At 36.5% G+C, this 14,421-nt stretch overlaps 1 protein-coding gene across 1 annotated transcript in view; it reads right to left on the reverse strand.

Annotated features, from left to right (window-relative positions):
* Nucleotides 1–14,421, reverse strand: part of esr1.S (estrogen receptor 1 S homeolog) — a 111,088-nt gene that overhangs the window by 67,791 nt on the left and 28,876 nt on the right. Inside the window, 1 exon segment of the mRNA NM_001089615.2 lies at nt 12,298–12,807. Coding sequence (NP_001083084.2) covers nt 12,298–12,731 — 434 coding nt within the window. The 5' untranslated portion in view covers nt 12,732–12,807.

Below are 14,421 nucleotides of genomic sequence, written 5' to 3' on the forward strand. Positions count from 1 at the left end.
ACTTTATTGGTTACAGTGCTGTAAACAAAGGTTTCTGTGACAAAATGTTCTGTTCTAAAAAAAAAACAAATAAAAAAGCACTTTAATTATAGTCCATCAGCCATAAGCATTACAGGAATTATGCTTTTATCTCAGTTAAATGAAATGCTCGTTAACAGACTATATTATTTCTAAGCACGAATACAAATATTATATGTATTTATTTCACATTTAGTTTATTCTGTTCCTTTAAGCTGCTCATTTATCTGCAATGTGAAATAGCCATTGATTTCCTTTAAATAAACGTTAGAGTTCAAACACAGATATTCCAGCCCTCGAGAGTGCCACAAATAACTATTACAAACTGATAAAAGATTGCTGGAAGACAAGGCAAGATGGCATTTAGATGACACCTAGACATAATGCTGTGTGCTCCTACAATGAAGTACAAAGAGTTGCACCTCTATCTCTCTGCATGCAGCACTACAAGGTATGAGTGCCAGGGGACACAAAATACATGGGATCCAATCCAGCCCCAGTCATGTGCATTAACAATGGGTAGAGATGCAACAGTATGAGCTCTAAGACCAAGGTAGAGAAGGAACATGGAGCTGAATGTGCCTAGTCTTAGACTATACACAGTGAAAAGACTATGATTTTGCTTGCTGTCAGCTTGGCACATCTTCCTGGGCCTAAACTTCATTGGAAAATCCCAAAAGCAAACAAAAATCTCAGGCCAGGAAAGTGAGCTGATAAAATATCATTATTACTGGATAGGGTGCAAGACCACACAGTAATTACCAAGCAAAGAGCCAGGGTTTTTTTTTTTTTCTCTTCTGAAATGAGATAAAATATATGTGATTTGCAAAGAATTCAGCACTGCTACTTTCTCTTTTCCTAGCTCCTTTTCTTTGACCTGCCAAGTAAAACCTCCTAAGCAGTTCATTTTCAGTGTTAAAGAAACTATGGGGCCCATTTACTTAGCTCGAGTGAAGGAATAGAGGAAAAAAAACTTGTTTTTTTTTGGCTACTTCGACTATCGAATGGGCTACTTCGACCTTCGACTACAACTTCGAAACGAACGATTCCAACTAAAAATCGTTTGACTATTCGACCATTCGATAGTCGAAGTACTGCCTCTTTAAACAAAAACTTCGACCCCCTAGTTTGGCACTTATAACCGACTGAAGTCAATGTTAGCTTATGGGGAAGGTCCCCATAGGCTTTGCTATCTTTTTTTGATCAAAGAAAAATCGTTTGTTCGATCGATGGATTAAAATCCTTTGAATCGAATGATTCGAAGGATTTAATTGTTGTTGTTGATTTTTCGTTCAATCAAACGAATTGCGGTAAATCCTTCGACTTCGATATTCGAAGTCGAAGGATTTCAATTCGCAGTCGAATATCGAGGGTTAATTAACCCTCGATATTCAACCTTAAGTAAATTTGCCCCTATGTATTTGTAGCTTTGTATATAATCTATGTTTTTTAAAGTAATATTTGTCTAATATAGACACAACTTTTTCCGATGCAGTGGGCCTATTATTTCCTGCACCACTGAAAAGACAGAAAATGTTTCCTTTTGTTTCCTGATTGAACCCCACATGAACACCACCTCAACTTTTCCGAACCCGACTGTCAATACCTGCTCTCCTCCCACCTCTTACACCACTACTATTGAGGAGCTATACTGTATATGTTGCCTTTTTCCTGTATTTATAACAGTGGAATGAAGTATCATTTATTACTGGCCAGGTGACAAGTCTAAACAACAATAACAACTTTCAGAGGCCTGGGCCTTTGAGGATCTGAGCCTGAAGAAGATTCTAATCAAAATACATATTTTCATTTGCGCTACTGCAAAGTTCTTTCAGATCTGATTATGGGTCAGTAAATATTTCAAGGTATAAGAATAGCGTAAAATGGTTTTGCACCTTTTTTCAACAGAATTTAATTGTTTAGCAATGCACTTATACACATAATGGAATATAACAGGGACTAACAATACTAAATAAGGCATCTTGAAGTAATATTTCTGTCTCTTGTTTCAAAGGGGCAGTTTCAATGGAGGAATCCTGCTTATTTTCCTAAAATTGTGTTTGCCTTACATAATGTTTATTCTAAGATATGAAGGCCAAAATAGAAACTGCTCCAAATCTTATATGCAAAAGAATTATGGACAGCACTTATCTCTACTGGGAGGTAGGTCAAAGTATGAGACAATATTTCCTTGCAAACCTTCACAGATTTGGACAATGTCTGGATGTTCATATTGGTTTTGTTGTTAGGCAAGTGCTGAAAGAGCAACCTTGTCTGTTCAGTGAATAAATTGTGATTTCAACATGAAGGACTTTGATTCGGAACAAGATTTACAATACCATTACCAAACACTGAAAGAACTTTGCAATTGTAAATATAATAAGGAAAAAAAGCAAAGCTATACATGGATATTCAAAGAACTGGGCACTCTTTCATTACCTCAATGGGCTGAGAAAATAACATTCTCTATACTAACTATAACTAACTAACTATAACTAACTAACTAATTGAAAAAAAAATTTTTTTTATTAAAATAAACCAAAAAAGCTTTAGCTAAGCAGTGGCTGACACAGCATGCAGAGAGCTGACTTCCCCATGCATATATCTCAGGCAAACATACAATAGAAAATAGAAAGATAGAAAATCTATTGTCTGTGTTTTGTAGCTACAAATTTTTTCTACCAAAATCTCGGAACTATGGTATGAAATATTTATGAAGTTGTGTAAAATAATCAAGCACAAACCGCATTGGCATCTGCGTGCCGACGTTCATAGAGTAAAATCCAACATATTTTTCAAGTTCAACGTTGTATACCTACAAAAATCTGAAAAATGGTGAACATTTTTTGACCACACCCATTTTATGGCCACAAACCCCCAATGACCATTTTACAAAAAATTATGAAATTGCCCTTTAAGATGTTTGTGTTGGAATTGTCAAGATGAGCGTTTGTGAATTATTCGCAGTTTAGCGAATTTCGCTGTAAATTCGCAAATTTTTCGGCGAAGCGAAACAGGAGAAATTAGCCCATCACTACTGAGGTCATGTGACTAAAATTTTAATAAACACCTAGGGAGAAACTAACATGGGGATATGTTTGCAATGGCAAATCATACATTTACTTTTATATTACCAATTTTGTATTAGAAAGGTTAATAATACAATAGTATGATAATTTTAAGTATGTGTAAATGGTAAGCAAGGGTTAGTAATTGTTCGAGATCATGAAAAATTTAATAGTTTGAGGCATCATACCAACATCAGCTCAGCCAGGTTTTGGGAGTAAAGGAGGTTAATGGCATATTCATCTATAAGTTATTGAACCCTTGAGCGGTAGGGGAGGGTAGGCCTCAAATTTAAATACGTACAGTATCATACATAGCACAATGAAACAGGTAGAATCACCCCCTAATATATAGGCTCCATTTATTTATTTATTTTACTTCTGGAAATATGGAAAAGGAGATTATATTAAATGTTTTCTTATTGCTTTTTATTTGCATCCCCCCATTAGTATAAGTTAGATTATTACTTCTTGCAATAGTTTATGTTTATTTACATTACTTTCTTATATGAGCTAAATGTACTTTGGGGGGGGTGAAGCTAAGTTGCATAAATACAATTGTTTTGAATTTTATGGGCAAACAGAAGCATTAGTCAGTGCCTCAGTGTATGGATATGGAAAGCAACCAGTCAGTGGCACAGTTCATGAATATTTCAATAGCTTCACTCAGTCCAGGGGAAAGCAAAACAATAACATATCATTTCTTATCAGAGAACAGCAGTGCAAGTTTCTTTTGCACAAAAATGCAACGCATTTTCTACTTTGCAATTCTGTGTACCCAGGAAACTTACAGCTCTGTCTTAGGTCAACAGGCAACAAACCCTTCCTATATCTCTAAATACCTCTTCACAGCACTTATTACCCAGAGAAAAGCTGAGTGAAAAGCATTTTTGTCAAAGTGCTCTTGTGGATGGAACATGAAACTGACACTCATCATCAATTCCATGGCAGATTTTATGTACTGATGTCTTAAAGTACTTTTCAAGACTTCTGAAATTGCATGCAGAGGGACTTGCTTCTTTTTGGTATTTCTAAGCAATGCTTCAGCAATATGATTTTATTTACCGTAAGGGTGAACTGAACAGACTGTTTCAAATATGAGAAGACTTCTATATGACTGCTAGGAACAGAGATAGGTAAACAGGAGCATTGTGCCCACTGAAATTAACAACTTATGAAGGAAGGTACATAACACGTAGGGGCCCATTTACTAAGGGTCGAAGTGAATTTTCGAATGCAAAAACTTCAAATTTCAAAGTAATTTTTGGGTACTTAGACCATCGAATAGGCCAAAATTCGATTTGAATTGAAAAAATTCTACCATTCGAAAATCGAAGTACCGTCTCTTTAAAAAACTTCAAATTCGACACTTTGCCACCTTAAACCTGTCGAATTGCTGTTTAGCCTATGGGGGACCTCCTATAACCTTTCTGAGTGTTTGGCTAAGTTTTGAGTAGTCAAAGTATTTTTTTGTAAAATCGTTCGAATCGATCGGCCGTTTTTTAACTTCGAAATTAGACCCTTAGTAAATGAGCCCCCTACTGTACCTTGACCAGGTAGTAAGCAATTCTTTTGTGTTGCACCTAAAAGCACGCCCTGTTCCTACAGTTGTAACACTCACAGTACTGAGTCTAGAAATTGTGACAAAAAATTACAATAGTTTCTATGGTTGAAACATGTTTGGTGGGTCATTTACACCTTCAGAAGAGATTATACAGAGAAGGTACTAGTCATAAGATTGCATGTGTGCCCTCTGCCCCAATACTATAAATATACTTGGGGTCATTTAGTAAGTTAGGGCATAGGGCAGGAAGGGGGATACCTAAGTGCTTCACCCACACTTCTTCATGAATACAGTGCTGCTGAATGTAATCAGTGCTGTATTCATGGTCTTTGCGGTGCAGCTGTTGGGAGTGCAGAAACCTGTGTCAGTTTCGAATATTTGAGTTCGAGAAACAAATTTGAGATCGAAAAAAATGTAAGACCAATTTTTCTTCTCGATATTCTTGAATCATGGAAAAAATTTAATCTTTAATTTGAATATATAGACCCCTTATAGAATCATATTATTTACTAACTTTCCCGCATTCGATATTAAAAGACCAATAAATATTATAACATAATTAAAAAAAACACATCTCTTAACCTTTCACTTTTTCTTATGCAATTTTGCCAAAATCCACCACATAATTCACCTTCACCAGCTACAGCTAAGATGCTCATGTATGCTCTCATCCTATCCTGACTAGACTACTGTAACCATCTATTAACTGGCCCCCTAACTCCTATCTCTCCTCACTACAGTCTGTATTAGATACTGCTGCCAGAATTCTCGTCCTCTCATCCAAGAGGGTACAGATCCCTCCCCTGCCACAGTCCTTGACTTCCATGACCTTCAAAGCCCTTTATTCCTCTGCACCTTACTATATCTCTTCTCTTGTGTCTCCATATATTCCTGGCCGAATACTCTGCTCTTCCACCTTAATTTAACCTTGCAAATTGCATTTCACAGAATTTTTGTGCTTTCACAAGATTTTCTTCAGTTTTCTGAACTTTTAGATAAAGTGAAAAGCTGCACGTTCTCATCACTAGTTTTAACTACAGGGATTATTAGCACCATCACGGGCTGAAAACTTCCATGGGATTTGTATATGATTAATCATAACAAAAGTGGTGTAAAGGTTTGATACCTTTATTGGCTAACCAAGATGATAATCACAGCAAGCTTTCAGAACATTGCAGTTCCTTCTTCAAAGCTGATTACAATGAAGCTCTGTTGGCACTGACATATATACAGCATTTTGTTTACAAAGAAGACTGTGAGGGACAAAAGGAGAAACAACACATAAACTTAATTTGTATTACAAGCAGGGACAGATTTACAGAGAGGTGGGTTATGCAAAGTAGTCCAGGCTAGGCACAAATTAGACCTACAGTGTGAAGTAGATAACAGATTCCTGTAATAGTTTGTTGTCTCCACAGAAAAAATGAATGTGTTTGTTGCTAGTCTTGGTAATTTGCCATGAATCCATGGCCTAAATTTAGTCCTGTCTCCAGACTTATGAAGGTTTGCATAAGTTTGTATTCCCACACTTTGCGTTCATTTTCTGTTTTGAAATTGCTTTTGATGACAGAAATTTGAAAGTCTCCCAGACTGTGGTTGGGGCTATTAAAATGTTCACCTACTGGTGTGTCCAATTTTTTATTGTTTATTGTGAACCGGTGGTTTCTCCAATGTAAATGCCTCTTGTTGGGCATTTAGTGCATGTTATTGCATAAACCACATTGCTGGATGAGCAGGTGTAGTGGCCGTGTATATAGTATTCCTCTAGTATGCTAGAGGAATACTATATTGCCAGAACCCACAGATTGCCTGTCCCGGCCTGCACCATGTTGTCCCATGTCTAAATGGTTTTCAACTTTTTTTGAAGCAATCCCTATCTACTCTATTGCACTTCGCCTGGTCTGAGGTGGCGAAGGCTAGTCTGGCGCAAGAGGTAACGTTCAATAAAATGCACAAGTTCGTGAATTAGCATAGTTACGTCCCTTCACCATAGCGCAAGTAAAAAAATTACGCCATCGAATTAGCTGCTTCGTGCTTTAGTGAATTTGCCCCCATGATACTAAATGATTTGACACATGGAATGGTGGTTTTTTTTTTAGGGATGCACCAAATCCAGGATTAGGTTCAGGATTCGGCCAGGATTCAGCCTTTTTCAGCAGGATTCGGCCGAATCCTTCTACCCAGCCGAACTAATCCTAATTTGCATATGCAAATTAGGGGCAGGGAGGGAAATTGAATGACTATATATATATATATATATATATATATATATATATATATATATATATATATATATACTATAACAAACAAGGGAAAGTTATGCTCACCACTATTTTTTAAAACCATTAGGTGCAATGAGGCTGTGACCACAAAATATATATAGACAAATACAAGAGTCCTCTGCACTCAACCCATTATCAATATATATTTGAGACATTTTGTGCATACTGCTACTGAACAATGCCTTACCCTTTAAACAAAACAGGGATTGTTTGTCCATATATTGCAATATATTTAAGCTGGCCAACTACGTTACAGTCATCCCATATCTGGCCAGTCCTACGCTCAATTTTATCTAAATCAGTAAGAATTCTATTGCTTCATTATACATTTTACAAAGGGACTAGGTTTTACCTGCAACTTACTAGCTGCAACCACACAGGGTCAAATAATATACAGAAATGTTCTCATGGACCCACACCCGAATGTATAAGATGATAAGCTGTATACAATAAAAATAAATAAATTTATATATATATATATATATATACACACACAATGTCATCCCCACGGTCCTTTTCATACATTTCCATACATACAAATAAAAATATAAGAATGCAACCTACAGAGGATGCTGGGATGCTGCAGCATACAAGCTTGGCCAAATCTTTCCTGGCATGGTACCAAAACAAATTATAGATTTCAAGGGCTTGCACTTCTTGCATAGCAGAAATGCCTTGCCAACCAGCAAACAAAAAAGAAATGAACTTAGATGAAGATTTTAAGCAAGTCCTGTGAGTGCTAAGTTTGATGTGGATGTGCTTGCTGAACTATCACTTGGCACCCAGGCAGTTGGTGAATTTTTTGGGGTATGCCCTCTATTACTCTATTATTCTCTCTCTCTCTCTCTCTCTCTCTCTCTCTCTCTCTCTCTCTCTCTCTCTCTCTCTCTCTCTCTATATATATATAGTGAAAATAATAGTATATCTAGTGAATAAAGTACCCCCTCTTGTAAAATATAAGTATATTATAACTTACAGAGGAGTTTAATGACCATATAAAAACACGAGGCCGAAGGTTGAGTGTTTTTATACAGGTCATGGAACTCCGAGGTAACTTCTAATATCCTCATATTTTGCAACTGGGGGTACTTTATTTATTATAATACACAAGTTTCAGTGAGTCATGTGACAGAAATGACATCAGAACTGTTTATAACTGATGACATCAGAACTCACAGTTTATAAGGATATAATTTACAAGTCATGGCTTTTGTGTAATATATATATATATATAGAGTGCGGACCTTCTTTGTGGGATACGTATATATATATATATATATATATATATATATATATATATATATATATATATATATATATATATATATATATATATTCGTATATTCATTCATGTATATATATATATTAGAGATAAACCCAAAGATCACATTATAATCACACAGTCAAAATTGTGTTACAAGTGGCAGTGCATTGTCTTTCTGGAGTGTGGCTACTAAAATACCAGCAAATTCAGGTTTTTAAGTAGTAAGAGATAATATGATGAATATGATCATTTGTCACTGAGGAAATATGCAGCTAGCAAGGTCACCCAAAGGCGAGGCAATAAGTAAATATAAAACATTCAACAGGGTTACGCAAGGACACTGCTTTTTTGCTTAAAACACGTTCAGTGAAAGCCATTTGAATTTATTGGGGAAAAAATACAGTATTTCTTTTCTAAATGCCTGGCAATATTTTACATTAATCTGGGAATATCTGCATATGCTCAGATAATAATTGCACATTGATTTAGACATAATAATAACCTGTCCCTTATAGCTTATAATTTGCCTTTTGCTCTCAATATCTTTTTTCTTTTCACGAGGCTCAGTGAGATATTGACACAAGAGCTGACCAAGGCTTTTTAAATATCAAAGTTCAGAGAATGGAAAGGACAATCAGATGGATTTTAGTGTGCAACTATTGATGGGCAAATAAATTCGGCAGTTTCACGAATTTATTCGCTGTGATTTTCCACACTGGCGAATAAATTTGCGAAACTGCCACAAATATTTTCCGACTTCAAAAAATGTTGGATGCGTGTCAGAAAAGTAGCTTGCGACAAAACCATTGCGCGTCAACATTATTCAGACACCCATTGACATTAATGTTGGCGTCAAAATTGACGTGAGCGTCAGAATTGACGCGGGTGTCAAAATTGACGCGGGCGGCAAAATTGGTGAAACTTGAAATTCCCAAATTTGTCAGCAAAGCGAAACGGGACAAATACACCCATCACTATGTGCAACGAATCGAGGCTTTACTGCACACTTCATGCCAGCTATGAATGAATGAGATTCGCAGACCGCTTGTTTCAAATACAAAACTAAAACAATTCAATTTTGGATTTAAAATATTGTTCCTACTAGAGTAAACAACACTGAAACAGAAAAGTATGGTGGTATGGTTCACAACTATGTGATACAGCAAGAGGCTCTACACAAACATAACTGAGGGTCATTTACAAAGTTAGTCAATAAATTGCACAAGTGCAGTTACCTATAGCAACCAATTAGATATGAGCTTTCATTTTCTAAGTAGTAGACTGATCAAAACTAATTTCTGATTGGTTGCTATGAGCAACTGCACTTGTTTAAATTCTTTCTATATCAGTGCTGTGTCATTTTACCAAGACTTTTTTCAGAGGTCTGCAGCATTTACAATGAGGTACCAACAGGGTAATTCTGTGGGCAGTTCGGGAGGTGCACAGGTAGAGCCATTAAGAACAAAAGAAATGTGTGGCTCTGCATTATGTGCCTATGGCTGCAGACAATACAGGGACAATACATGAATTCAGCATGTACGACTAGCAGCCCTGTTTAAAAGGTATCCCTTTGGCTGTGGGTAATTGCTGAAGGGCTGCAGGCTGGACATACATGATGTATCTATAGAAAATACTGCATGTAAAACTTTTTATACAATATAATATTTATCAACCTGACAGGATGCCCAGGTAAATGCTCTGTCTGACCTTAAAACCAGTCATGAATATTCCATAATCAAAATGACTCTTATACTAACAGTCATCAAGGCAAAAGCTCTTTCTGTCTGACCCTAAAACTAGCCACCAATGTTATATGCCCAGCCATGAATTTTTCATCTCCAAGGGGCTCCTCTACTGATTGGGTAATTGCTTTTATTCCTGACCCTATAACCAATCATGAATGTTCCATCTCTAAGTGAATCTGATAGGGATTCGGGTAAATGCTCTTTTTGCCTGAGCTTAAACCCAACCATGAATTTTCCATACCCAAAGGGACTCCACTACTGATAAGAATGAAGGTAAATGTTCTTTATGTCTAACCCTAAAATCAGCCATGAATTTTCCATCCCCAAAGGGACTCCTCTACTGATAAGGACCAAGGTAAGAACCCTTGAACAAAACCCCATATTGCCACGTGTTGAAGTGTTGGTTAACATTTGTAGAAGTAGTTTTAGGTAAATGGATTTTTTGGACATATGAATAATTCCTAAAATAATCTGAGATAATGAAAATGCTGAAAATATACTTAATTACTTATTACCCCTCCCACACTCCTACCATCATTAAAAGGTTAACCTTCATTCGGATATGAAAAACAAGTCTCAGTTTGTCACTGTGACCTTACTATGCCATCTGTCAGGTTTGTATTACTACACAATTTAATGGAAGGTTTTGAACATTCCTAGATCAATCTCTCATTATTTCATTCAGTACATAATCTGCATTGCCAATGTATATACATTTACAGATCTAAAGTTGAACTACAGTTATATTTTAAAGTTACTTATATATGCTGATTTTTTTCATGCATATTTAATGAAATGATGGTAAAATTAATTATTTTGTTCTGAAGCTTGATTTCAAAAGATTAATATGAGGAGAATGTGATTATAAACTAGGTATGGGATCTGTTATTGAGCACTCACTATCCAGAGAGATCTGAAAACCAGCAATGCCACTCCCAACTGTTTCAATTAACTATTCTTCATTTTAATGGATTCTCCCTTTCTCAGGTCCCATACATTCTGCATAGCAGATCCTACATCTGTACATGCTTTCATTAATAATGTGTTATCTACATCTACATCTACTGATATTTATTTTATAAACAGCAATACAGTTAATTACAATTAGTTTTAATTATTAATAGTCATCCCTTGGCATTGCATGTTGCCGCTTTTACTTCCCGCCAAACAAATACCTTAACAATGTAGACGTTGCATTCAAAAACTGCATACCAGTGTGCAATGATTACACATGTCATTATCATTAGCCAAGAATGCCTAACGTTTACTTGGTAGGCAGTTTTCACAAACATATAGTTTTGAGCTACAAATCATGCAAAATAGGCAAGGCTTGGGCACAAGTTTGAGAAGCAGGATCTGCCTTAAATTATTAAGATTCTGCCCTTTGCCACTTTGTATAAAAATATTGCTTACATGGTTCAGCCGAATATAAGGTGCAAAGAGAGCCCCCTCTTTCCTTTTGTGCCACCAAGGTAAAGGCAAGTATAAATGAGTTTGAAATAACCTACTAAACAGTTTTCAGCTGTAACGTACAAGAAGAACACTGTTATGTCTAGTACAAAAATTCCCTCCTAATTTTTATATCCCAACTTTGAATTGCTTAATTGAATTATTGCATTTTTTTTTTCATTAAATAAAAAAATAGTCACTTATCTACTTGCGATTATTGGCAGTGGTGTGTCTGTAGTTAAGTATGGTTTAAGATCTGAAGACCATTGCAATAGTAAAATACAGGCATAAAAGTCCATAAACTGTATTAGAGCTGACCTAGCAGTTTAGTAGATATGGGATGGATTTGTATTTAATTCTACGTTTTATATGTTTAGGGTAGGAAATAGTATAGAATCTCTTAACTTTCTAACTTTAAAATAGAGGGACAGATCTGCAATTTAGATGCACTTTTTTCCATACATATATTTAAACAATATGCTATTTTCCCAGCACCTTCATTATAAAACAGATTTACAGAATTGTAGGAAAAAACAAGTAGAAGCAACTACTGTGCCAAAGTCCATTCAGATTTGTATTTAAAGTAGGGATCGAAGAGAACTCTGAATAAAATCTTTCTTTTAAATTTTTACTTCCAAGATAATTCTTTTCATTTCAAAAAGGCACTTCTTATACAAAACTTTGGGGGAGTAATTTAACTGAACTCTCTGGATATCTTACAGATTCTAAACTGTGAAGAAAACACGCCAGTATTTCTTTGCTTATACTTTCGTCAATATTTTGTTAACCCATTAAGAGATAAAAGCATATGCTATTTTGGTAAGGCAATTTTTGGGATTTTGGATGCAGCCATTTATAAGCAAAAAATTCAGCAGAATCTCTTAGGCATTTAAGGTTTACATTTGGTTACCTGTAAAATGTTGGGGGTGGTGCTTCCCTTACTGCAAACGTGCCCTGTTCACTTTCCAAATAGTATGGAACTTGCTGGCCATGGTGGTGGATAAACGGGGATAGCTGTGGGGTTTGAAGGAACACTACAGGACTTGGAGGCACATTGTTCAAAGTATGTAGTCCGGTCAGACTGCTAGATCCGAATGTCTCTGAGCTGGGTGCATAGCTGAGACTAGCAGAGCTGTACACCGGTGCAGCAGTAGCAGCAAAGTCATAAGTGGTGCCCTCAGGGTAGTTGAAAATGCCCGTCCTGTTATTTTCCACATACATTTCACCGAGTGGTCTTTCCAGCGGGATCTTCAGGGGTGGTCTGCTTAAGGTCTCCAGTTCTGAAGACTGAATCTGATGCAAGAGGGTAACTCCAGTGGTTTTGTTGTGTAGGGGCATGGTCATAGTTACTGGCAGTGAAAATGTGACATGGCTGTCCACTGTTCCAGCTAGTTTGTGGTGTCAGCACTTGTATAGCCACCTGAAAACAGAGCACAACCAGATGTGAGCTTAAGCAGAAAACATTTGCAGCCTTGCACTGAACAGGTAGTAAGCAAGCTCCAGAAAGGAGGAGGGTACATTTGAAAGCAGAATACACCACAATAAAAACTGTCTCTCCCACTTCCTAACTGATCCTTTTCCTCACTATGTTCAGTAATTTCTACTAGTTTTGATTGCATTACATAGGTGTTGATGGAATGCCCATTGCTATTGCACATACAATGTATTGTTTTCATGCTGTGAAACATCTGTCTGACACAGCTGATCTCTTGGTTTGATTTATTTCTCTTATTCTTTATTGTTCAGAGCAAGTGTTCGTACTTCGATGTATGCTATATCAGTTTACAAGGAAAATATTCGCTTTTTCCTTGTGATTTATTCTTGGTCACAATGGCAGTCCTCTCTTCTTTTATTATTTAACATATAAAGAAAAACACTCTGTTGTGATATTACAATGGCCCTGAATGTGTGAGATATGAAAGGGCAGACTGAGTGTGTATACATAAAGCAGTATTTAAATATAGTGGCCTTGAAAATGAGTTTGCTTATTCTTATTTGTGAAAATGTTTAACTATTTCTAGCAGACAGTGTTCAAAATATCTCTCTTCTACCACAATGGTCATTTATTGCCCTAGATTTACTACAGGTAGGGGACCTGTTATCCAGAATGCTTAGGACCTTGGGGGTTGAACATTAAATAAACAGTTCCAAAGGGGTTTGAGGGGCACACACCTGGTTGATTTCCTCAATTGCTTGGGTGCACCTCCCGCAGTGTCCTTCCACACTGAGCCACAGGAATCAGAGAAGAGATGGGCAGCACTCCAGGATAAAGTAAAAATTGCCTTTATTTACATACAGCAGGGCAGCATAGCAACGTTTCGAGCCTCGCACGGCTCTTTGTCAAGCTTGACAAAGAGCCGTGCGAGGCTCGAAACGTTGCTATGCTGCCCTGCTGTATGTAAATAAAGGCAATTTTTACTTTATCCTGGAGTGCTGCCCATCTCTTCTCTGGTTCAACATTAAATAAACCCAATAGGCTAGGTTTTGCCTCCAAACAAGATTAATTATACCTAAGTTTGAATCAAGTACACGGTACTGTTTTATTATTAAAGAGAAAAAGGAAATTGTTTTTAAAAATTTAGATTATCTGGATTAAATGGTGTCTATGGGCGAGAGCCTTCACACAACTGGGAGCTATCTGGATAACAGGTTTCCATATAAAGGATCTCATACCTGTAATTTTCTTTTGATATTATGAGACACTCAGGGGGTTGTTTACTAAACTCGGAATGCAAAAATCTCGAAAAATTTGTGATTTTTTTTTTTTTTATAAAATCAGGATTTTCGAAATTTATTAAACCCCCAGGATGGAAAAATCAGAATCTGGAAATCCGGCATCTCAGACCTGTCAAGTTTGCAGATAAGTCAATGGGAGAAGTCCCAATGATTTTTTGATGTGCGCTAGGTTTCGTGCAATACCCCAAAGCTTTTGGAGTTTTCGGGTGAAAAATCCGAAAAATTTGTGAAAATCTTGAAAATCGGATGAAAAATCCGAAAAATTCATGAAAATCTGATAAAATATCTGAAAAAATTG

Source organism: Xenopus laevis, chromosome 5S, assembly GCF_017654675.1.
Source record: "Xenopus laevis strain J_2021 chromosome 5S, Xenopus_laevis_v10.1, whole genome shotgun sequence".
Taxonomy (NCBI): domain Eukaryota; kingdom Metazoa; phylum Chordata; class Amphibia; order Anura; family Pipidae; genus Xenopus; species Xenopus laevis.